The sequence below is a fragment of the Bradysia coprophila genome, unplaced genomic scaffold, assembly GCF_014529535.1.
Source record: "Bradysia coprophila strain Holo2 unplaced genomic scaffold, BU_Bcop_v1 contig_373, whole genome shotgun sequence".
In the NCBI taxonomy this organism is placed as follows: domain Eukaryota; kingdom Metazoa; phylum Arthropoda; class Insecta; order Diptera; family Sciaridae; genus Bradysia; species Bradysia coprophila.
The window spans coordinates 1,803,133-1,829,711 of record NW_023503632.1 but is presented as its reverse complement, the minus strand read 5'-3'; the positions used below and the strand labels follow the sequence as shown (position 1 = coordinate 1,829,711).

Genomic DNA, 26,579 nt, shown 5'->3' with positions numbered 1-26,579 from the left:
AGTCGACAACACTTTCGATAACCAACAACTTTGCCGAAGAAACCAACTTTCCATCTGCTTCACACAAAAAGTTACAAAAATCGAGGGGGTGGTCACTCACACACAAAAGCGTACACTGTGGTCACTTTCAGACGACCACTCTTTCAATAACCAACAACTTTGCCGAAGAAACCAACTTTCCATCTGCTTCACATAAACAGTTACAAAAATCGAGGGGGTGGTCACTCACACACAAAAGCGTACACTGTGGTCACTTCCATACAACCACTCTTTCAATACCGACCAACTTTGCCGAAGAAACGAACTTTCTATCTGCTTCACAGCCAAAGATACAAAAATCGAGGGGGTGGTCACTCACACACAAAAGCGTACACCGTGGTCACTTCTATTCAACCACACCACTCACCTCTACAACTCATTCAACTTTCCCCAAAAACAAATCCATTTCACCCAAAGAAAAACTCAAAATCATCATCGATCACTGTACGTTGGAGTAGCTCAGAAATGACCTACTTGGAGAGCTGTCACTCGCTCGAAATTGATCCGAATTTCCTAAATTTTTTTTCCTCGATTGGCACAATCCATACCTTTTTTTGAAACCCTCACACGCCCCTCTAGCTTCTAAAACAGCCGCTCCGCAATTACAAACGTCTTCCCGTTGGTGGGCAAACACCCTACTTGCCACCTATAACTCCAACAAATTGAATCCAATTTTTTTCCAGTTTTTTTTCTTCGCTTCGTACCATCAATACCTTTCATTTGAGGCCTCACACGCCTCACCAACTTGCAAAACAGCCGCTCGACAATTTAAAACATTTTCTGGACGCCCAAAAAAACCCATAAAATCCACTCTACCACCTCCCGATGAAAAGTTAGAAAAAAACTTTCTTTTGCAACTTTGTTCACCGCAATAAATTGAACATTTCTTCTTCCCACCCGACGCTCCAACTCTCAAAATAACCGAGTTATATCGATTCTCCCATTTTCCACCTCCCCACAGTCATAACTTCACTATCTCCGAACAAACTTTTCGCCGGACCACGTTTTCTCCACGTTTCAGACCCTTCCCTACAACATATCAAAAAGTGTTTTTTTTTGTTTTGCTCTGAACTTTTATTTTGACGTCAAATAGCGGACAAACAGACAAACATCCCGTCATTATAATATGTTACACCCGCTTCTAACTCACCGAACACACATTTTTCACACACACCACACACACAAAATAAAAACAAAAACGAAATCCTCTTGACTCCTCCGCTTGAACGCAAAAAAATTCCTCTTGACTCTTCCGTTGAAACACCCGCTTCTAACTCACCGAACACACATTTTTCACACACACCACACACACAAAATAAAAACAAAAACGAAATCCTCTTGACTCCTCCGCTTGAACGCAAAAAAATTCCTCTTGACTCTTCCGTTGAAACACCCGCTTCTAACTCACCGAACACACATTTTTCACACACACCACACACACAAAATAAAAACAAAAACGAAATCCTCTTGACTCCTCCGCTTGAACGCAAAAAAATTCCTCTTGACTCTTCCGTTCAAACTAAAAAAAAAGGTATTTTGACGGTAAATAGCGGACAAACAGACAAACATCCCGTCGTTATAATATGTTATTTAAGTGCTTCGCTTTGTGTGTTTGTGAGGTACATGCATATATAAATAAATTGGCGCAACAAGCGACATTGATTTTGTATATTAGTAAAAAGGTTTGTGAAAATTGTTATGGTAAAAATAGACTCTTATTTCGAAAATCACTACAATATTGACTAAAAAATAATTCTTGTTTCACTAGAAAGATGATCTGTGGTCTAATCATAATAATAGAAAAACGAACTAGAACGGACATTACAATTTTTTTTTATATAAAATTATAAAAAGCTAGACTAGAATAGGTCACTAATTCATATTAAATTGATTGATCCTGTCGTAGACTAAAACTAAGAATCAGCGCATAACTTCGTAACAAACCAAATGGTCATCTGTCTTTACTCACAGGATTTTGTACTTATATATAAAAAATCATTAAAAAATCCTTCGTTCGCTACATTTTCGTGACATGACGTTAACAGAAGCATTTTGCAAACAAAACATTTCGTCCCCCCATCCGTACCTAACATTCTAAATAAAAATACTGAAGCACACCAAAAGTAAATCTTCATCACTTCAAAAGGCGATCACTTTCAATTCGAAATAAATCATTAATTTCAAATCGTTCCATCAAATTTGGTTTTCTTCTATAAATTCTATAAAATTGTTCTTTGCTTTAAGCTATCAATTTTTAGTGTGCCAGTAACTTATGTGTCTGAAGAAGGAAAAAATCTTTAAAAAAACATTTTCGTAATACCTCATGATTGGGTTTCACAAGGTCTTAATTCCAACTCAACTCGATAATACAACTAATCACGTTGCGACTTTCGTCGTTCCCAAGCGGTTTGCATGGACCAAATGCTTAGCGGTCGCATGTACGAAATCGATCGAAAGTATTTTTCGGCATAAAAAGCTTCTGGTGTCTCAAAATTCATGCCAAATTTCTCCGACATTGATTTGTACATTCCGCCAGCAGTTTGGAACGCTTCGTCGATCATACCCTGTGAAGGAAAATATTTCTTTTCATTCAGGCAGTGGAAATGTGGTTGGTACAGAAAAAAAAACCGACAAAAGGCACTCCGATCAGCGCTCCCATGTCAGTTACACGAAGTATCAAGTCAGTATTCAAGTCTGTGCATTCACACTTTGAGATTTTAGCGGGAAAATAGGAAAGGTATGAATTTATGCAGGTTTGAGGTAAACAACGTACAGCCGAGGTCAGTGAATTTTCAACATGCATTTGCTTCAGCAGTTTTGCAGCTGATCCACACATACAATCAAAACTGTTTGTACGGTTGAAGCTGCTACACGCACGCTAGAAGTAGTAAAACCGTATAAAGACGTATAAACAGCTTTGATTGTGTGGATCAGCTGAAAAACTGATGCTGAAATTTCACTGCCTCTAACTGCCTCAAATAGTCGGCGTATTTGCAGGATCATTGTTTTTGTTTTGCCTGTTTTCCACTGGTTCAAAAATCGTTTTCGATATGTCAAATGTGCATTGACAAGACGAAACAAAAGTAGTTATTGGCGAGAAAGCAAACAAAACTATTTTCCTGATTTCCCGCACCTCCCAGCCGAAATTGCGAACACTTGGGGCTCTTTTGCACGGGTTTGGTCGAAGAAAATATAATCTTGACGCTAAACAGGAAATGGGACAACTCCTGACATTTAGCGAAGGCAAACAATTGGTTTCCTAATTGAGAGCCGACATTCTCTTCGTACAAAAACGGACTCACTTACCTCCTGTATCATTGTAGCTGCCAAACCATACGTCACACCCGTCCAAACCTCTTCACTTTGTATGGTTGTGTTGTCCGGATGACCCGGCTTATCCGGATTCGAATTCAAAACGAAACCATTTACGGCGCCCATATTCCCTTTGCAAAAGCTCATCACATTGTTCTTGTAAATGGTTTGCAGTGCAGTTCGAACGTTTTCTTTTGGAAAGACCTACAAGCGGGAAAGATTTGAGATTGCTTTTCCGTTTCGTTCCGAGCGAATCGGTCTTACATCATAATCAAATCCGCAACATCTCAAATACCAATGACCGCACAATTGATCGGCCATCACGGACTCCTTTGAACTGCTTGACGTATCGAATTTGTAGTACGTTTTGTTCCACAATTTGTCCTCGAAGGACGCCTTTCCTTTCTCCAAAATTTCGGTAAATTTGATACAATCGTCTGGATGATCGAGTAAATTTGCCATCACAGACATGCAATGAAGGCCGGCCAACCATAGACCACCACAATAAGCACTGATATAGGTAATCGAATTAAGGAATTATTGAATGACCAACTTTTCACATTGGACATACCTGGGTCCATCCATTAGCCAGGTGTCGAACGTCTGATCTGGGAATCTTCCGTTTTCAATGAGACCATCATTGTCCTGGTTGGTTAGAAAATGATTTTCAGCGAAGAAAACGAATGAACTGCGAGTTTTTCAATTACCTTATCCCACTGTAAAGATTTCTCTACCACCAATTTGCACGCTGGGTACATAGCCTTTAAGTAGGTCATTGAATCCATCAGATAAACTTTTCCGTTTGATTCATTGATGTACATCGAGGCGGGTTTCTTCGAAACTGGACAACCGCAGAGAAAGCCAAATGATTGTAAATTTCGTTGTGTTCTAAGTTATTCAACGCCTTACCTTTTTCGTCCGGCGACAATTTATTCCGATTGTCCATATACATTTCGAACAGGCTATCCTTGTCAATGTATTCGATTGAACTGAATTTGTTTGCATTGTCACCATTGGTACGAGCTAGTTTGTTCAACGTATAGTAATCTCGGTACACTTGCAATACAAATTTGATGTTTAGATCGCGCCATTCGGACACATCGTGAATTGGATAGGAATTGATCAGCAGAAATGGTTCCTCGTCTAAATCAGTTCGTACATATCATCGGTATAAATGTCGAGTCGAAACACTCGTTAAGTTCAGTAAATGTTACCTGGATCGCCCAGATCATGTGGAACCGAATTCTTGACCTTCCGGCTTGTATACTTTCCGTCGTACAAATTCTTGCGCGATTCGGTGATTTCTGCATAAATACTATCTTTGAAGTCATACTGCAAGCTCACCTACAATTTACAAAGTTATTATGCTTCGTCTGCGGTTTGATATATCGTCGATAAGAAGATGCGACATTTCTACACGGTAAATAGAGTCAGGAACGATAATATCGCATTTTAAACGATAATATCGTATTTTGAACGATAACATCGCATTTTGAACAATCACATCGCCTTTTGAACAATAACATCGCATTTTGTCGCATTTTGAACGATTCGTCTAAAAACGATAATTCCTGTCGTGTAGATTTGTCCCACCACCGTGTCGATCAACAACAAACCTGTAAATTAGGCCATAAGCTAGCTAGAGCGTGAGATGCATAAAAATGAACGTCGTAGGTATTGTACATTCTGTATTCTGGAGTGACAACAGGAGGTTTTACTGGAAATTGTTTGATAAAAACATAAAAATCGTCGACATACCTTGCCCCTCCAAATAAGCAAATCGTCCATAGGCTAAACGAGGATCGCTGAATTCAATATCGTCGCTTGGTTCTACCACTAGCCAAACTGTTCCGCCTAATTTTAAATAATTGATTAATAGATAATCCATTAAAAGAATCATAAAACTCTTACCATCGGCTATGTAGTACAGTTCATTAAAAATAGCTGACTTGTACCAATCGGGAAGATCTCTGAAAATGCAACGGTCGTAAAATCTAGTGTATAAAAGGGTACAAGAGAAAAGCCTATCACTTACTTGTCGTCTAAAATTGGCCGTTGCCACGAATCGATCGATTGTTCCCATTTACCATAGTTTTGTAGCGCATGCTCACAAATTGGTGGTCCGGCCTCACCAGTACGACCGAAGAATTTCGTATAGTATCTCCAATATTGTTTGGTATTTTTGAAAAATTTCACACTCGGCATATCCCATGCCAACACAAATTCCAAATCCGACTGGCATTTACTTTTCACGTGAACCTGAGCCGACACAGCCACTGCAACGTCTTTCGCTAAAAAGCAACAGACCGAAATTCAATTAATTTCAATTCAAATCACCGTGTCGGACGACCACAATTTACATTTCAAATTTTCATCGACAGATTTCTCCGTCAGTTTTCCATTTTCTTTGAGATCGTTCCACAACTTCTCGCCGCTTCCACACGGATCGAATTTGTGGCAACGACTGATGTTAATTTCCGGTGATACTTTGCATGCAACACAATATGTACATTCCATGCCAAATATTGTCTGTTTAATCGATGCTCCCTTAGCAGCTCCTTCGGAAAAAGGATACGTTGTAGCATTTCCATCCGCATCCTGTTTTTTATTGCCCGTTCCATTTTTAAAGGTAAATGAAATCGACACTTTGCGATCGCTATCACCTACATTTTCCACTGTCCACACAAATACCGCACATGGCAATGAACTGTTTAAACAAAAGATTTTATTTGAAAATATTCCACGGAATTGGGTACCATCAATGACGTTTGGCTTTTGTGACAGATTAACGTCATTTATCGTCCCCGTTCCACGCTCCGCCTCACAAACCTGTCCTTATAATCGTGTGGTATAATGGGGGAAATTTGCCGTCCAATCAATTTAACACCGAATTCCGACAAATCGATCTCTGTCCACGATCGAGGATACAATGCAGTGTATGAACACTTTGACGGATCTAAGTGAGTTTCCCATGATCCAAGCGGGTTCCTTGTCGGGCTACAATAAACCGATGAAGTAGATTTCTTATGACTTTGCATTGCAGCACACACAAATTGTATTAGTAGTGAATTTTCATAGAACGCATTTGGTTGTGCCATTCAAAGGATATAGTATTACCATGCATGAAAATAAGCGACCGATGAGTAAAAAAAAAGTTTTCATGCCAAAAACGTGCAATAAAGTTGAGTTGTGTCGGGAAGGTAATCAAACGGCAAATAATAAAATGGAAAGAAACGAAAAATTTATATTATTATTGGCGTTAACCACTCAGTATGAAGGATGTCTGGCACACAGACAAAGTGAAGATGATTAATTAACCAGAATGTCTGATGAGGATGAGGGTTAATTGTTAAGTAACTGAAACCATTGGCTTACTAAACGATACAGTAGGACTAACAATGAATTAAGTGGCTACAAACGGTCATACGGTCTTCGTATTTTAGAGACGCATTGAATAATGATTCTCGTGAAGAATTGCTAAAATCAAATCACAAAGAAAAATTGAAATCAAGAAGAATCTTGGCGATTTGACTTTGGCGATACTTCACATCTATGTTAGGCGTCGAAAAGATTGAAATAGCCGTAGCCTAATTATCCTCAACATTTTTTCGCGTTATTGTTGTTTACGTCGACAAATTCTTCTTCCCTAATAAAGACGACTCAAAGTTAGAAGAATTAGTCAAATGTCTAAGGTAAAACTACCAAATACGAGCCGTTCTGTTCGTTCGAAAAAAAGAAAAGACAACAGAGAACTCGCAGAAGGAGTTTTTATTTGGTAGTCTTACGCTCTAACGTTCATAAATCGTGAAAATATTTTCGTACTTTTTCGAAAATTTTCACGGATTTTAGCAATTTTCATGATTTCTAAGATTCACGGCAATCGTGAAAATTCACGAAAACGTTTCACTATTACAGGTTCTGCTGAAGATTGCAGCCTGTAGTATTATTTGGGAATCGATTTTGGGAATATTTGAGAATATTTGAGAATATTTGGGAATTTCCAAAAAATTGATCCTTTTGAATATATTCTGCCAAAATGTTAGGTTTCTTTTTTTGTATTGTTCTCAACCAGGCTTTATGAATCGTGTCTAAATGCCACTGACATTTAATGACATCCATCAGAAGTTTTTTTAGAGCGTTATTTTTTCCGGGACTTTCTTATATACTACCACTACATATAAGAAAGTTCCGAAAAAAATGGGGCTGATTTCGGTCAGTCGAAATTCAAAAGAAAGCTCAGAGTAGCTGTTCACGAGTGACTTAGGAATATCCAGCGACATTACAGCAGGTATTTTCTATCGTATACATTTCTTCAATCTTCTACTTCCCAAAAATTCCCTAATATTCCCAAAAATTCCCAAATATTTCCAAATATTCCCAAAAATTCCCAAATATTTTCAAATATTCTCAAATATTTCCAATATCGATAACCAAATTATACGCGAAGCAGCAAAGCGTATTTATATCGGAAAGACTTGAAGAAGAGAATACGATAGAAAATAATTGCCGTTCTACGGACTCATCTCTACTGGATCCTCTCTTTTCTAGAATCACGGCCGACTAAAACCAGATTAATTTATCAGAAATCAATTTAGGGACTAGATGACAAGGTTTTTGAAGTCAAAGCAAAAATTTGGAACCTCGGACGTAATGTGCTTGACGTGATTAGGCAATATCAATGCATATTCCTTATGAACAAAGTGTTATTTGCACTAAACACTTAAATCTTTTGGGGTTCCTCCATCGGCTTAAAACAGGTCATTTTGTGTATTAAAAAGTTTATAAGGATAATATCCACTGATCATTCAAATATTTAAAGGGTAGTTCCTGAGTGAAAAGACATCTGCGTCTCTACAGACGACTTCTTCAATTCAGTTCAATATTTGGGAGTATTTGGGAATTTTTGGGAATATTTGGGAATATTTGTGAATTTTGGGAATTTTGGGAATTAATTCACAAATAATATGCCCTGAATTTAGAACGAAAGAATGATCTTTAGTTCATATATCTATTTTGTTCCCAAGGACTTAGAATAGCTCTTTTGAATTTTGTGTAAGCATACTGGAGCTATGGTGTGTTACAATATCTTGTCGGCTTGTCGAGTCGATGGATAAAATAAGGACAGAAAGAAAGAAGTGGATCAAAAGTTGCGTTCGTGAGTGTATCTCATGAATGTATGTATGTCAGCTGGTTCTAATTATACGAGCCACATAGATTTCCGGGAATAATTATGGATATGCGCTTCCCGTTCATTGATTTCCCGGTAAACGTCGTGTTATCACTATAGATACCATACACATTTCTGAAAAACGCACACCGAAATATCGATTTTCGGGATAGTTTCAATGAAAACTCCGCATTTTGTGTAACAAACCATTAACCATTGAAGGAGCAAGTTTGGAGGGTATCCAATTTTGCTATTTATATTTTTAGTGAAAGCGATAAATAGAAATCTATCGAAATAACCCTCATCAGTCATCTACTGAAATTAACACAAAAAAAAAGTTTCTCCGCCTCTTATATCGAATGATGATGAGAAAATCAATCAAATATCTACTAGTAATATATATCTATACTGATACAACGAACAATGATTTAATACTAACTTGTACGAAGACAATAAGCTCTGGAATATCGTGACATCATTTTCATCTTTTATTGTGACAATAAATTGATTTGCATGAACGGTATTGTGCTCGTATATACCAGGTCTAAGTTGAAAACGGCTAAATTCACCAGCATAACCACGTCCAATTGTTCCGCCACCAATGCCACCGACTGGTGCACCAAACATTTGTTTCGAATGTTCCATGTAGTAGTAGTCCATTAGAACATGTCGGCCTTCGCGGGACACTTTCCAATAGTAGGTGGTATATCTGTGGGATGAATTTTAATTGGATGGTAATTATGTGCGGCTTGGTTTATTTAAAAGTTATTCCCTTTCATGATCCATGTAAAAACAGACATGAATTATAAAGAAATTAAGTACTGAAGTACAAAATGTGGTACATAAATACTGTTTGCTTTGCCTCGAAAATATTTGCTTGAAGAACCTGAAATTGTAGTCCTTTTTACGGAAATTTAGGTAAAAACTTTCACTTTCAAAATAAGGAATTTTTAAACGACAAAACGTGGGTAAGAGATATTGCGTGACTGTGAATGATCTTCAATTAAACGTAGTAGACTGAGATGAAAACAAAATCAAGGGGGTAATCACTAGTAAATCAAGTAAATCACGGTAAATCACAAAAAATTTTGAAAAATTTTTGAAAAATTTTTAATTGTCACTGGATTACATTTCGAAGTATCGTGGCCGTAAACATATAGGATAAATTTCATGAACTAATACAAATTGAAGTAAATAGATTCAAATTTAGTAGAAACTTCATTTTTCATTTACTTGATTTACTGTGATTTACTGTGATTTACCGTGATTTACTGAGCTAGTAAATCAGTGATTACCCCTCGAACAAAATGCAAGGAGTTGCGGGAATCAACCAAGAAAACCAATTTTTATTATAATTCCTTCAATATGAGGTGTACTGGATAATCGTCAGTGGAGCTGAACGTGAATGTATTTTCTCTTCTCTCATCAAAAAGAATGTGTTGTATTCAAAGACTATTCTTGTACCAGAGCTATACTTGAATTTCTTATGTAGACTTTTACCGTCTACTTAATTAAAATAAGCTTAGCATGTCCCTTGCTGCACAAAATGTGTCAAGCCAGAACAAATTTTCGTGACGCTTCCCTTTGTTATCCATCTCCATATTTTCTGAGGAGGTCTTTCTAGCAAGCCCTGATTCTCATTCACAAAAAAACTGAAAACTTTTAAATGAAATAATCTTATTTACATGTGGTCGTTGAGACCTTTCCAAAGAATCACCAATTATTGAAATTGGACCACGATGAAATTTGAGGAAATTTTCGTTCAAATTTTTCATTTTTCTGGTAGGTTTTTATATAGTGCTGTAGCGCAATTGCAATCGTTAAGTTTCATTCATTTCCATTTCGTCAGTGAATTCAAATATAGCGCTGGTATGATAATAGTCTTTCAATAGTACAAGTACATAGTCTTTTTGGCGAAAGAGGAGCACCACATACAAACAAAACTTTCACGTTCGGCTTGAGTTGATATTCGAGTTGAAGAAATCAATATGAATAACGAAAATATTAAAATAATAGTCTAAAAGGTGGTTTTCATAGTTCAATTTCAATTTTCCGGAATTGAAAAAGTGAGAACCGCTCATATTTAGTGCCAACGACTTTTTGACTTTGGAGCATGTTGACCACTTAGCTATCAAATGATAAGAAAAAACAGAACGGAACCAAATTTAAAAATATTTTTTTTGTGTTTATTGCCTTGAGAAAGAACTTTAGAACTCATAACTAAGTATCCTGTCAAAACTTCTTTCTAAATATCTTTCCAATTCGTTAAAGCTCAGATCTCTATCCCAGATCGAAACAGTGGCAGAAACCATTTCGCTTATGTTGTTCTATCGAACGTGACTAATATCTACTGTCTGACGTAATGAACCTTTTATCTTCGACTCTAGATTCGAGAACAGGTGCTACAAGCACGAACAATACACGAGATTGTTTGAGCCCTATTAAACAAGTTATCTTATCTTAGCAGCAGTTAATTCATTGGTCTTGCATGGGCAGCGTTCGGAAAACTCAGACTAATTTTCAAAAGCAAAATGAATAATAGTCTGAAACGCAAAGTTTTCGACACTTGTGTCCTTCCAGTGCTCACTTATGGAGCGGAAACGTTAACTTTAACAAAAGCATCCGAAGATAAATTGAGAGTGACACAAAGAGCCATGGAACGGAGTATGCTTGGAATAACACTCAGAGACAGAATGACGAATCAATGGATTCGACAACAAACCAGGGTCGTTGATGTCATGGAAAGAATAGCATCTCTGAAATGGAGCTGGGCGGGACATATTGCAAGAAGGACAGACGAACGTTGGACCAAAAAGATCATGAACTGGCGACCATATAAAAGACGAGCTATAGGTAGACCACCAGAGAGATGGACAAACGGAATTAAGAATATTGCAGGTACAAACTGGCAGCAAATGGCAATGGATCGTACGAAATGGAAAGAAGTTGGAGAGGCCTACATCCAGCAGTGGATAGAAACAGGCTGAAAAAGAAGAAGAAGAGAAGTTAATTCAGCTTATATAGGATATATTGAGACTTAAGTGACTTTATCTACATTGTCACCGTTTGATTCAAACTGCCGAAAATGTATACTGGTTTTTATTTAAGTAACTGACCTTAAAATTGTTAATTTAAATCCTCTTGACTTTTATTATTTACAGTCAGTCACAGTCACACCGCCAAAGACTGTCCCAAGCCAGTTTGAAAAAGAGTGGAGGGAATGAAGTTTAACGAGGACGTAGCAGTAGATAAGATAGGATTAGATAGATCAATCTTAAGGCTGAATGAATCGTGAGCTGGAAGCCGAAAGAATTGGGGTTAAGGGACCAACGTTGAGGTGAAACAACACGATCAGGAAGCCCAAGGATAGAACGATCCCAGAATTCTTATTAGCTACTAGGTTAAGCTTTTAGAGGACGTTCTTTAAAAGACGCCAATAACCTTTTGCTCAGATAGGTTCAAAAGAATGGGCAAAGCTTTATGGAAAAGAATGTTCAAAAAGAGTAAAACTATCCCGTCGGGCACTGTGCACTTTGATTGGCACTGTGGTCCCGGTACGTGCAGAAATGTGCGGGTCAGAGCTCGGGGATTACCGGGGGCGAGCAAAGTAAAGCTTTCATACCCGCAGTAGCAAGCGTGTTGTTTTAATGCTAAAAACCTTCAAGCGAAGTCACAACGAATTATACATTGCCACGTATAATGCCAGAACATTGTCGTCAAGACAAAAAATGCGAGAAATGAAAGAAGAGCTAGAAAAGATAAAATGGGATGTTGTGGGAGTGAGCGAAGTGAGAAAACCTGGAGAGGAATGCCTGAAATTACAATCAGGGCATTCATTCTTCTACCGAGGAAGTGACAGTCAGATGCTGATGCACGGTGTCGGATTGTTCATAAACAAGCGGTGATCGGATCGCATAACTCACACGAAAAGCATATCCGATCGAGTGATATACGTAAACCTGAAGATAAATAACAGATACAGTGTCAAATTAATTCAGGTTTACGCACCCACGTCCACCCATGATGACGAAGAAGTAGAAAGATTCTATGAAGATGTCGAGAAAGCTCTTAACGAAAACCCATCACATTACCAATATCTAATCGGTGATTTCAATGCGAAGCTGGAAAAACGAGAAGAAGACTCCGAAGTTTTTATTGTTAGTTTTAGCAACGACCAAAGAAATCAGCGTGGAAATACTTTACTCAACTTCCTACAGCAACACAATCTGTACGCAATGAATTCATTTTTTGCAGGAAAGCCTCAACGGAAATGGACTTGGGCTAGTGCAGATGGTGTAACGAAAAATGCGATCGATTACATCATAACTGGCTGAAAGTCAACCGTTAAGAACGTTACGGTCCAGTTTTTCAACAGGTAGTGATCACCGAATGGTTCGTGCAAGAGTCACGCTAAATACCAGATTTCAAATATCACAACTAGTTCAAAAAAGTGAAAGTATTGACGTACAACGGCTTTACACACAAAATGAAGAATTTGCTACGAAAATGACTGCCGAATTTGATAACGTCAACAATCAATGTGAAACATTGGACGAATTGAATATCAAAATCGTCGATACAATAATGGGTTTCATGAAATCCAAATGCAAATCCGTCCAAGGGAAAGAAACAAAACTCAGCAGGGAAACATTAGACCTGATCGCAAGCAGATCAGAGTTTTTTTTTATTATTCTCCATTAAAAAACATTGAAGGCTCAGAGCCTGTACATGTTTACTTTTAAATCATTTAAATGCTACTCTCGATCAACTAGAATTAAATCCATTATAAATCAATCAATTACATAGAAAAATAAAACGAAAAAAACAAACAAAAATTAAATCAATAAATCGAAAAAACTAAGAAATTAGTTAAACAAAAAAGAAAAAAAAATATCTAAATCAAATGAATCTAATTAAAATTAAAATTAAAACTAGAAATCCGTTTAAATAGAAAACAGGGAAAAAAAATATCTAGCCAAAGCAGAATAACGTCTAAGCGCAAGAAACGACGTAGTTGTACTTTCACCAACTGAAGACATAGTCAAGAGATGATCGGAAAATATCGAATAGATGACTTTTCAGATCGCGCTTGAACGCTGTTACGCTATTCGAGTCACGTAATGCCGATGGTAAACTGTTAAAGAAACAGAAACCACGGACTTCTATTGCCTGCCGTCCAATGCCGGTTCGGGAAAACGAAGGATGAAGGAGATCTCTTCCTCTTGTCGAGTGGTCGTGAATGTCACCATTCGTTCTCACTTCAACATCATGCTTCATCAGGCCGTTCTTCAGAGAAAAAACTAGCGTCGCTGTCTGAATGGCATTGAAATGATGGATCGGTAGAATCGATCCATTGAAGTAGCCTTTGACAGAATCTCTGGAATTCAAACCGTGCATATTACGCAGTGCTCTTTTCTGGAGCAGCAACAGATCATTCAATGCACCAACTGGTGCCGTATTCCAAATCGGATTCAAGTAATTTAAGTGCGAATGCACGAACGAAAAATATAAATTGAACATGAACAGAGCTCGCCTTGGTATCAGAAACCTCAGACGCCTGAAAACACCGACGATTGGTGAGATTTTCCTAATGACTTCGGTCAAGTGGTCATTCCACGTGAAGATTTCATTAATGTAGAGCCCTAGGCACTTCACAACTCTCTTCCGCGAAAGAGGTTCACCATCGCAGATCAGCTCAAAATCCTCTGAAGATTCCATGAGGTTACGATTGAACAAGACGTAATTAGACTTCGATGCATTGACAAACAAGCAATTCTGAGATGACCAATAATTCAGTAAACAAAGATCACTCTGCATCATCGACCGAAGGTCGCTAAGTGATCGCGTTGCATATTTGAAAGTCGTATCGTCGGCGTACAGGTAAAGAGTTCCTTTAAAATTCAACTTAAACAAGTCGTACAGAAACACAATGAACAAAAGAGATGATAATGCAGAGCCTTGGGGGACTCCACAAATCACCTCTTTTGGTGTGCTTTCAGCGCCTGCCACACTAACGAACTGCCTTGGTAAAAAACGGAGGACGAGATTCGGTGGAACTTGTCTAAAAGTATCAACAAAGCAAGGAGATCAGATGAAAGAAAATACAATGTCCAATTGGCTCAAAACATAATTGAAGCTAACTGCAATATGAAAGTCCTACGGAGAAAAATGACAAACGCCAAAAAAGAAATCTTCAAATTACGAGACAAAACAGGAACGATCCAAACAGATCGAAATGCGATATTAAATAGTGCAACAGAATTTTATGAGAATTTGTTTTCTTCAGCAAGAGTCCAACGGAAGAAACCGAAGATAGACCAATAATAAGAAACGTGGGATCGGAGGATATGCCCGACATAGAGGTGAGCGGGCCGAGGTTTTTTCAAAGCCCGACCCGACCCGTGCCCGACCCGAATCGATTTTTAAAACCCGACCCGAATTAAATTTTTGAGATCCGATAACCCGAAACTTGACAGATACTGAGACCCGAAAGATACTGAAACGCGCCAAAATCGAAAATTATTTAGAAAACGCAAGAAAATATTTCATTTTGAAACAGTTTCTTGAATTTCTTCCAAGAAAAACGAAATTGCCTAAGTTAGATCCACATATAAGTGTCCGACGCTGTGACTTTCTTTACATAGAAAACTTTAATTCGGGTCGGTTTCAAATTTAAAATTTAAAACCCTGCCCAACCCGACCCTAATTGAATTTTGGGAACCCGAACAACCCGAAGCCCGTTAAAATTGAATCGGGTTCGGGTCGGGCCGGGTTTTGGGCCGACTTCGGGTAGCCCGCTCACCTCTAGCCCGACATAACTGTTGATGAAGTCAAGGCCGCAGTAGTCGAGATGAAAAACAAAAAGTCTCCCGGAGAAGATGGTGTTCCAGTGGAAGCCATTAAACTAGGTGGAGACTACTTATTAAAGGCAATCACGGCTTTGTTTAATCAATGTCTCCAATGGGAAGAAGTACCAGAAGCCTGGGAAAATGCGGTAATTACATTGCTGCATAAAAAAGGAGACATAACAAAGCTGGAAAATTACCGACCCATAAGCCTATTGTCAACACTCTACAAGTTGTTTATGAAAATCATTACGAAGAGGAACACTAACAAGTTCGACTTCTACCAACCTGTTGAACAAGCTGCTTTCAGATCTGGTTTCAGCACAAACGACCATTTGCAGGTGATGAGAACGCTTATTGAGAAGTGTCGTGAATACAACATCGACATAGTCTTGCTATTCATAGACTTCGAAAAAGCTTTCGATTCAGTGGAAACATGGTCGATATTGGACGCATTAGACGAATGTAGAGTAGACTCAAGGTACTCCAACACAATTCGATATGTGTACAAAAATACTACTTCATGTATAAAACTTCATAAGAGCACGGAGAAATTCAGAATTGGCCGAGGTGTAAGGCAGGGTGACACCATTTCACCGAAATTATTCACGGCGATTCTGCAGAGTGTTTTTAGGAAGTTTTTAGGAAAACAAAAGTCATGACCAACATCGGGGACGATAGAGAAATCAAAATTGGTGACACTGTCATTGAACGAGTCGACAGCTATGTATATCTGGTCGAGGTTTTTTCAAAGCCCGGCCCGACCCGAATCGCTGGTTTTCAAACCCGAACCCGATAATTTTTTAAGGCCCGAACCCGACCCGACCCGACAGTTTTTCGGCAAAACCCGACCCAACCCGGCCCGATCCGCAATTTTTTATACTGAAGGGAAAATGCTAAATATACATTAAAATCGCAGAGTCGTTCTTTAAATTTACTTTCAAGATTAATTTTAAGCATTTGATTCATTACACTAGTGAATGTGTACATCGTAACATCATTTTACACTAACCGAAAAGGACCTAGTAGTGCAGCATGTAAAAAGTACCCTTAAAGGAACTAAATCTTATGATACATCATTCGAAAAATCTTGGCCCAAAATTTTTTGATTTTTTCCGATTTTTTGGGCTCCTATTTAAGGGTGAAAAAAATGCATAGAAAAATTTGGCGATTGGATGTGTTTTACAATTTTTTTAAATCTGGAAAAATTATGTGAAATGTCCATAAGAGCAATTAATGGTCAAAATACCGAGTTAGTTCTGTACAACATATGAAAAAAAACGCCAAATTTTTCTCTGAATTTTTTACTCTTTAATTACACAAAAAATCGAAAAAAAATCACAGATTCTACCTTCCAAACATTTTTTTTAGAATTATTTTCGATTTTTACGTCAGCACACTTGAGAGAAATAATCAAAAATAAAATTCACATTTTCGTCTATCACTCCACTACATTATGGAGTTTCATACTCTACAAAAAGTAGTTCCAGGCCAACACCTTTCGAATGATACTTTAGTTCCTTTGCGCACCCTTTTTCAGTTTATCAGTTTATCACGACTAAATTAGTTAAGAGCTCTGAGAAGTAAAATACATTTATGCCACTCAGCATCATAATATGCAAAATTTGCAAACTTTAGATGCCTCTGTGGCATAAAACGTTGTATGCACCTCGATACCAAGTATTTTTTAGGCTCACTATGTACATTATGACACATGGCCTGCGGCCTCGTGTCATAATTACACATCTAGAGCCTAAAAAAGTACTTTGCACCTACTTTGTGTAACATGCAAATATGGTCATGATCGTAATTAATTTATTTAACACAGATACCAAATGTCATGTGGAATGCGTGGAACGCGAGTGCTTGGAGAAAGAGCGACTGTTACGCAATTGACATCTGATTGTTTTTTTGTTGATTTGTTGGTTTTGTCGAGTGCTTTTCAATTTTAACATTTTCTTTCGCTTTGGTGTAACAAGGACTGAAACAGCTTCTAGTTTTGTGTTAAAATTGTTTCAAAGTCTTCTAAATTTTATAGGTTTCAGATGTGTTTGTATATAATAAGCCCTAGTTAGGCCGTTAAATCGTGAATTTTGCTTTGTGTTTGAGTGATTTGTTTCCGTACGGAACTCATTCTGTTCTTTTCTTTTTAAAAGAAAAATGTAATTAATTTGATAATACAGTAGGCAAAGTATCTAAATTGATAATTTTCCATTAATTCGTCACAACTTTTAATTCATAATTCAATCCCGAAAATTCGTCAATCTAAAAATACACTAGTCTGCATCCTGTGGCACTTCGTGCCACGTCGCATCCTAGCAAGCTAGACCGGGCAGACACCTGTTAGAGACTAACACCTGTTACAGACAAACAGACAAACACCTATTAGAGACAAACATCTATTCGATTAGAGACAAACATCTATTCGAAAGCAACTCTAAGTCTGCTAAAGAGCTATACGAAAATCGCTTCGCTCCGCTCAAACATTCTTATGAAAAGTTAGTCCAAAACATCACCTTCTTCTTTTGTAATGCCTAATATCGTCTTTTCATTATTTATTTTTCATGCCAGGGGGCTGCCGCCCCTGGACCCCCGCAATCACCACTCTTACACCTTTTCGAACAAAACACCTCTTCCCGTGTTACTCTCTGCTGAAAACCATCGATTTTTGGTGAATACCGTACCCTTCTACAACTCACGCCACAACTACTGTTTCAATACCGAACAACTTTGCCGATGAAACTAATTTTCCATCTGCTTCACATAAAAAGTTACAAAAATCGAGGGGGTGGTCACTCAAACACAGAAGCGTACACTGTGGTCACTTTCAGACGACAACTCTTTCGATAACCAACAACTTTGCCGAAGAAACCAACTTTCCATCTGCTTCATATAAAAAGTTACAAAAATCGAGGGGGTGGTCACTCAAGCACAGAAGCGTACACTGTGGTCAATTTCAGACGACAACTATTTCGATAACCAACAACTTTGCCGAAAAAACCAACTCTCTATCAGCTTCCCACAAAAAGTTAAAAAATTGAGGGGGTGGTCACTCACACACAAAAGTGTACACTGTGGTCACTTCCATACAACCACTCTTTCAATAACCAACAACTTTGCAGAAGAAACCAACTTTCCATCTGCTTCACATAAAAAGTTACAAAAATCGAGGGGGTGGTCACTCAAACACAAAAGCGGACTCTGTGGTCACTTCAATACAACCACTCTTTCAATAACCAACAACTTCGTCGAAGAAACCAACTCTCCATCTGCTTCACACAAAAAGTTTAAAAAAATCGAGGGGGTGGTCACTATTACCTAAAAGCGTACACTATGGTCACTTCCATACAACCACTCTTTCAATAACCAACAACTTTGCCGAAGAAACCAACTTTACATCTGCTTCACAGCCAAAGGTACAAAAATAGAGGGGGTGGTCACTCAAACACAAAAGCGTACACTGTGGTCATTTCCATACAACCACTCTTTCAATAACCAACAACTTTGCCGAAGAAACCAACTTTTCATCTGCTTCACACAAAAAGTTACAAAAATCGAGGGGGTGGTCACTCACACACAAAAGTGTACACTGTGGTCACTTCCATACAACCACTCTTTCAATAACCAACAACTTCGTCGAAGAAACCAACTCTCCATCTGCTTCACACAAAAAGTTAAAAAAAATCGAGGGGGTGGTCACTATTACCTAAAAGCGTACACTATGGTCACTTCCATACAACCACTCTTTCAATAACCAACAACTTTGCCGAAGAAACCAACTTTACATCTGCTTCACAGCCAAAGATACAAAAATCGAGGGGGTGGTCACTCAAACACAAAAGCGTACACTGTGGTCATTTCCATACAACCACTCTTTCAATAACCAACAACTTTGCCGAAGAAACCAACTTTTCATCTGCTTCACACAAAAAGTTACAAAAATCGAGGGGGTGGTCACTCAAACACAAAAGCGTACATTGTGGTCACTTTCAGACGACAACACTTTCGATAACCAACAACTTTGTAGAAGAAACTTTCCAGCTGCTTCACACAAAAAGTTACAAAAATCGAGGGGGTGGTCACTATTACCTAAAAGCGTACACTGTGATCACTTCCATACAACCACTCTTTCAATACCCAACAACTTTGCCGAAGAAACGAAGCTTCCATCTGCTTCACATAAAAAGTTACAAAAATCGAGGGGGTGGTCACTATTACCTAAAAGCGTACACTGTGGTCACTTCCATACAACCACTCTTTCAATACCGACCAACTTTGCCGAAGAAACGAACTCTCTATCTGCTTCACATAAAAAGTTACAACCCACACAACTTTCACCAAAAACAAATCCATTTTTCTCAAAGAAAAACTCAAAATCATCATCGATCACTGTACGTTGGAGTAGCTCAAAAATGGCCCACTTGGAGAGCTGTCACTCGCTCGAAATTGATCCGAATTTCCTAAATTTTCGATTCGTACAATCCATACCTTTCATTGAAACCCTCACACGCCCCTCTAGCTTCTAAAACAGCCGCTCCGCAATTACAAACGTGTTCCCGTTGGTGGTCAAACACCTACTTACCACCTACAACTCCAACAAATTGAATCCAATTTTTTTCCACTTTTTTTTCTTCGCTTCGTACCATCAATACCTTTCATTTGAGGTCTCACACGCCTCACCAACTTGCAAAACAGCCGCTCCACAATTTAAAACATTTTCTGGACGCCCAAAAAAACCCATAAAATGCACTCTACCACCTCCCGATGAAAAGTTAGAAAAAAACTTTCTTCTGCAACTTTGTTCCCCGCAATAAATGGAACATTTCTTCTTGCCCAGCCGACGCTCCATCTCTCAAAATAACCGAGTTATATCGATTCTCCCATTTTCCACCTCCCCACTATCCCCACTAACTTCACTATCTCAGAACAGACTTTTCACCGGACCACGTTTTCTCCACGTTTCAGACCATTCCCTACAACATATCAAAAAGTGTTTTCTTTTTTGCTCTGAACTTTCATTTTGACGGTAAATAGCAGACAAACAGACAGAAAGAAAGAAAGACAAACATCTCGTCGTTATAATATAGTACTGCTCGTTCGCATTCACATCCGCAATCAACAAACGTCAAACGGTTTTCATTGTCTCATTAGATTTTTTTGTGAAAATGTTTTTTGCCTACCTATTAAACCAGAGCTCTCAATATTTCCGAAATTGTTTCATTTATTCGATTCAATAAATTGTTTACAAGATGCTTCAATTGATAATTTTTATAAATTTCAATAAGGAAAGTGCTCTTAAAATCAACAAATCGAAAACAAAAATCAATGTTTTTATGCTTGGAGTTATTTTCAGGAAATTTATGCTACGCAAGCCTTTGAATCGTCAATTCAATCGACTGTTGTATTTAATTGATGATGCGAAGATCTTTACAGCAAATTGGAATGCATTTTGGGATCGGCAAAAGATTTAGGCAAAGTTTCAGAAAACTATGTAGTTTATGTGGAAAATCAAATAGGAAAAGATTTCTTTTGAAGGTTGTTTTGAAGATTGTACTTAAAAAGGTGAGGCAACCATGCTGTTTTCGGTCAGTTAATTAGCTTAGCCACACTACAAACCACTTATGCCTCGGAATAGGTAGGTTTTTGACATGAAAATCAAAAATCTGATCTGACCTGACATGTTTTAAATTTAACCTGAAATAACCAGGATTGACCTGATTCATTTGCATATTTCTTGTTAGTTTCCTTTGCCGCGGAGTTCTAAAATCGTAATTTTCGTTTCGTAGTTTCACGGAGGATATTTGCATAATAGAAGTAACTAATTTCTCAAGATATTGTTACTGATATTGAATAATTTGCGAAATAGGTCTGATAGAATTCACTTCAGGTCAGTGTCTGTATTTTCAGGTTCAACTCAAATCAGGTCAAGTCAAAATCTATCAGATCTGATCCAGATCATATCAGGTTTCAGGCTATTCTATTTCAATGATTTTCGATTACACTCGTGGTGTCCTTCAAATTACTAACGAAAATACAATGAAGATGCGTCTGATGTTTCTGACACATGTTGGATTTTGTTTCTTCGCCGTTGGCTAAATTAAAGTCAAAGCTACAAAACATTTGTAATATGCATGTGGAGAGGAGCTAGTAGTCTTAGCTTCATATTTTTGTTGATTTTCAGTAATGTAATTAGTAGTCAAAAGAGCCTGATGAAGAGCAAAGCCGAAGCTCGAAATATTGCGTAAACTAACGTCTTTTATTTACAAACCACCGCTATAGTCCAAGAAATCAACCAACTTTAGTTTATTGTCACATAGCACATCCTTCTGACAGAAAAACCAAAGAATATATTTAACGAAAAAAAGTTGAGCTACGGTTAGAGCTTAGAATTTTATTAAGATTTGAGATAAGCCTACGAGGTGTAGTAGTCAAGCCATTTTCTACACTCACATTTTCTGATATTTTTCAATTGTCCAAATTTGTTAATATTCGACATTTACGCAGCATTTCGGAGATAGAAATATGAGATTTATTACATAATGCCATAGGTGAGGGATATTATTCCCCACTGGATTAATAAATTATCAAGCAGCACTGCAAGGTATTTTTCTAAAAAAAGCAACGAAAAACCAAATAAAGAATGAATTAACTGAAGTAACGTACTTATTTCAAGAAGTTCAATACAAAAACCAGCGCTAAGAGTGCAATAAATTTATCAGATTTATCTTTTCGACTAATGGATTTTTTAAATCTTATTAAGAAGGGGTTGCTGAAATAATTCCTCCAAAGTGACTTGATAAGAATTTCTGTAGATACTTAAAAAGAGATTAGGTCAAAATTCAAAGATATTCAGTGAGCCCGGCTAACAGAAACCTTCTATTATTCAATATTAAAATAAAGATCCATTGAAATAGAGGAAAAATTCTTTTGAATCGAAAACATCTGCAACTTATTAGGAATTCCTGATATTTCTTTATTTTCGAGTAGATAAGTAGTCAAAACACATTTTAAATGAGAATGAATTAAAAACAGTATCGAACAAGCGAAGAACAATTTATATAAGTTCTTTAACTGTTTCTGATCAATAAATCTAAGTTTTATTAAAAAAAATCGATATCCGACACTTGCGGAGCATAACTTTTCTGAAAATAAATCCAAGAATAAAAAACATTGTTTTTTGTTTTCGATTTGTTGATTTTAAGAGCACTCTCCTTATTCGAAATGAAACAATTTCGGAAATATTGAGAGCTCTGGTTTAATAGGTAGGCAAAAAACATTTTCACAAAAAAATCTAATGAGACAATGAAAACCGTTTGACGTTTGTTGATTGCGGATGTGAATGCGAACAAGCAGTGTATTTTTAGATTGACGAATTTTCAGGATTGAATTATGAATTAAAAGTTGTGACGAATTAATGGAAAATTATCAATTTAGATACTTTGCCTACTGTATTATCAAATTAATTACATTTTTCTTTTAAAAAAGAAAAGAACAGAATGAGTTCTGTACGGAAACAAATCACTCAAACACAAAGCAAAATTCACGATTTAACGGCCTAATTAGGGCTTATTATATACGAACACATCTGAAACCTATAAAATTTAGAAGACTTTGAAACAATTTTAACATAAAACTAGAAGCTGTTTCAGGCCTTGTTACACCAAAGCGAAAGAAAATGTTAAAATTGAAAAGCACTCGACAAAACCAACAAATCAACAAAAAAACAATCAGATGTCAATTGCGTAGCAGTCGCTCTTTCTCCAAGCACTCGCGTTCCACGCATTCCACATGACATTTGGTATCTGTGTTAAATAAATTAACTACGATCATGAACTCATTAAGACTTTGAAACTTCGATTTTAGTCCCATCGTTAATCCAAAATGATTCAAAGACGGCACGGAACACGGCACAATTATAATAATTTCAATCGATTCAATCAAAATGAATAATAGTCTGAAACGCAAAGTTTTCGACACTTGTGTCCTTCCAGTGCTCACTAACGGAATTAAGAATATTGCAGGTACAAACTGGCAGCAAATGGCAATGGATCGTACGAAATGGAAAGAAGTTGGAGAGGCCTACATCCAGCAGTGGATAGAAACAGGCTGAAAAAGAAGAAGAAGAAGAAGTGCTCACTTATGGAGCGGAAACGTTAACTTTAACGAAAGCATCCGAAGATAAATTGAGAGTGACACAAAGAGCCATGGAACGTAGTATGCTTGGAATAACACTCAGAGACAGAATGACGAATCAATTGATTAGACAACAAACTGAAATGGAGCTGGGCGGGACATATTGCAAGAAGGACAGAGGAACGTTGGGCCAAAAAGATCATGAACTGGCGACCATATAAAAGACGAGCTATAGGTAGACCACCAGAGAGATGGACAAACGGAATTAAGAATATTGCAGGTACAAACTGGCAGCAAATGGCAATGGATCGTACGAAATGGAAAGAAGTTGGAGAGGCCTACATCCAGCAGTGGATAGAAACAGCCTGAAAAAGAAGAAGAAATCACAGTTGGTTTGCTTCAAAATATACTCTAAACGTAGAAGATTCGATCCTTTAAGTAATTCGAGTAGCACCATGTTCTAACAGGCAATTTATAAGAGGATCAACACACACAACACTTTGATAGAAGCTCCAAACAACTAAAAAGTCCAATTAACTAGCTAAAGAACCGAGTGCCGCTAACCAATTTATCTTGCAAAGTCAAAAAACTCTTACACTGATTCACACTCTTCTTTCCGATAGATCATTTTCAAGATAAGGTACTTTTAGACGCAACCTCCGTTTCGTTAAATGTTTCATTCTATCAGATTTTTTTTTTAACATGGATGGCCTTTTAAACGGCCTTGAAGATGATCTATTAAATGACGTTTGAAATGCCATCCATGTTAAAAAAAAGTTTCATATACAAATGAATGAATGAACGAAACATTTAACGAAACTTAAGTGCGGTTACATCTGAAAGTACCGTAACTTGACGATGATCTATAACATAAATTACATATTAAAGTTCATTAGGCATTGCCAGATCATTTTCGTAACAAAAATTCTCAAACACTGATAACAGTAACAGTAACAGTTTTCAATATAATATATCAGCTCAATGGAACCGAAGCGTACAGTGGAGATGATTGAGTTAAGTGGCTGTTATATGATTCTCTAAAAACACAATTACATCAAACAGCTGTACAAGGTTAAGAGAATTTCTTCGCATTATTTATTATTGGATAAAAATATATGAATGAGTCGAGTCGTCGCTACAAAAATTGATTTTATATTTCTCGAAATAATTTTTGGACAAATGAATGATTTGGCTGTTTGTGTTGTAATGTTTGAATAGACACATACGCACGGAAGGCTTTTGTTTATTCCTGAGACTTTGACTTTGAAAAGCAACGTTAGAAATGTATAAGAAAAAGCCGGCGGTTATACCTGTTCATGCTCCAATAATTGCCAGTAGTTCGTGAGTAGTGCGAATAAAATATTATAAATTCGAATAATTACATACGAAAATATGTTTCGGTTTTTGGCTTCTATTTGACAAGTATTATATTATACAATACACATATGTTGCGGAACGTGTGCCCATGCCCATGATACCACAAGGAATGTCTAATCCAAGTGAATAAAAATTCTAAATTGCTTTCAATTTGAATACCAACCATAACAACCTGAACACGAAACTCCAAACGTATAACTAGAGAAAGAAAGGAATAACGAAAAAAACGTTTCGTGTGTGTGTTCATGGAAGAACTTTGGAACCGCTACGAAAACAATAATGCAAAATGAGAAGCATACCTCACGAAAAAGTCAATAAAATGAAAAGGGAAAACATAAGGAAAAATCACATAAACAATCAACCGTGAAGTCATTGACATTTCCGGCACAATTTTTCTCAGTAATCGACAATCGACATAATCCCAACAAATGGATTTTCCTCCGTTGTATAATAAACTGATCTTCTGTAAACACTTTGACACATCTCTCACTTTGGTCATGTTATCAGTTCACAATATGTTTCGTTTATCAAGTAATTTGATTATAAATTTTCACCTGTACGCTAATGACAAAAGTGCCAATGATTGACGAATTGATGGTCGAACATTTTGTGTTCGCTTCTCTGGAAAAACATGATTGAATTTCACCTTCATACCGTACTTCGGAACTTCGATCATTTGCTGTTTAATATCGTAATTGGAATTGACATTATTTGACTCCATCGTGTTGCAATGTAATCACTTTTTTTTAGATGGAAAACTATTGAAAAAATGTTGTTGCGTTTTCGGTTTTTACTTTCTCAATTTTATTTTTCACTCTATACTATTTTGACAGTTATCGCGCGGTGTATCAGCAGTTCAGTACGTCCACGCCGTTTAGTTGTCAAAGCTGAACTGAAGGAAATTCAGAGATTTTGAATGTATATGAAAATGGTATCCATACAATTGCCAATCACTCAGTACCCGCACCAATAATGTAATCTGTAGCCGGGCAGAACCAGTTACATTTCGGTAAGTGTTGAGTTAACTTAAAATTTAATAGAGCGAAGGGTCTCTGATTTTGATAAAATTTTAATGTCATGGGGCTGCATCAACAAGAGTTAAGCTAGAAGATTCATAAACTACGCATGGGTTTCATTCACGTGTATAGGTTATTGATTGTTAAATAGGCAAATGTCTGAGTCTGGTAAACAAAGACAATAGATTAATATTGTCTCGTTCGGTATGTGTTTTCTATGTAGGTGGAAGCACGGGGTTTTGAAATTAAGTTTCTCTCTGTTGCACACATTGCAATGTCAAATACTTTCCAAGGTCTTTAATTTGTGCTTGGTGAGTTCCTTTTCTTTAAGCAATCTGCGAATCGTTGAATTTGTCAAGAAACCCACTCGAAACCGGTGGTGATCGATTTGTCAACGGACAATACTTGAAGTGCGTTGATAAACTCCATAAGTTATTGTAGATGTGGATGCTTTTTGGAAATATGGATGTACGTTTGAACTTATCCATAAATTGTGGAAATTGTTATCGTGACTACCACAAATATCAGCGATGACCCAGCTTGCAAGTCTATCATTTAAGCTCCAAAAATTAAAAAAAAAATAATTTGTTAGGAAATTTAAATTTGTCCATAAAAATATGAATATGTAGATCTCTTAGATGGTTATTTCAAAACGTCATCCATAGGAGACATAACCAAAAAAATATTATT

At 37.2% G+C, this 26,579-nt stretch overlaps 1 protein-coding gene across 3 annotated transcripts; it reads right to left on the bottom strand.

Annotated features, from left to right (window-relative positions):
• Positions 1-1,087: 1,087 nt before the first annotated feature.
• On the bottom strand, positions 1,088-25,767 carry LOC119081953 (non-lysosomal glucosylceramidase). 3 transcript variants are annotated; one of them, XR_005088556.1, is made up of 16 exons: positions 25,428-25,752; positions 8,958-9,227; positions 6,181-6,381; positions 5,712-6,058; positions 5,387-5,642; positions 5,263-5,321; positions 5,110-5,205; positions 4,968-5,044; positions 4,566-4,695; positions 4,261-4,494; positions 4,059-4,192; positions 3,923-3,996; positions 3,616-3,862; positions 3,346-3,555; positions 2,360-2,603; positions 1,088-2,317 (listed from the first exon to the last, which is right to left on the bottom strand). XR_005088556.1 is itself a non-coding variant. In XM_037191247.1 (16 exons), exons 1-15 carry the CDS (start codon positions 25,592-25,594, stop codon positions 2,412-2,414), a joined length of 2,694 nt encoding a protein of 897 aa, XP_037047142.1. In that variant the 5' UTR covers positions 25,595-25,752; the 3' UTR covers positions 1,088-2,347; positions 2,410-2,411. The 3 variants fall into 3 exon arrangements, 2 of the variants coding, with proteins under 2 accessions (XP_037047142.1, XP_037047143.1); XM_037191247.1 differs by having other exon boundaries at positions 1,088-2,347; positions 2,410-2,603; XM_037191248.1 differs by having other exon boundaries at positions 1,089-2,603; positions 6,181-6,348; positions 25,428-25,767.
• Positions 25,768-26,579: the final 812 nt, after the last annotated feature.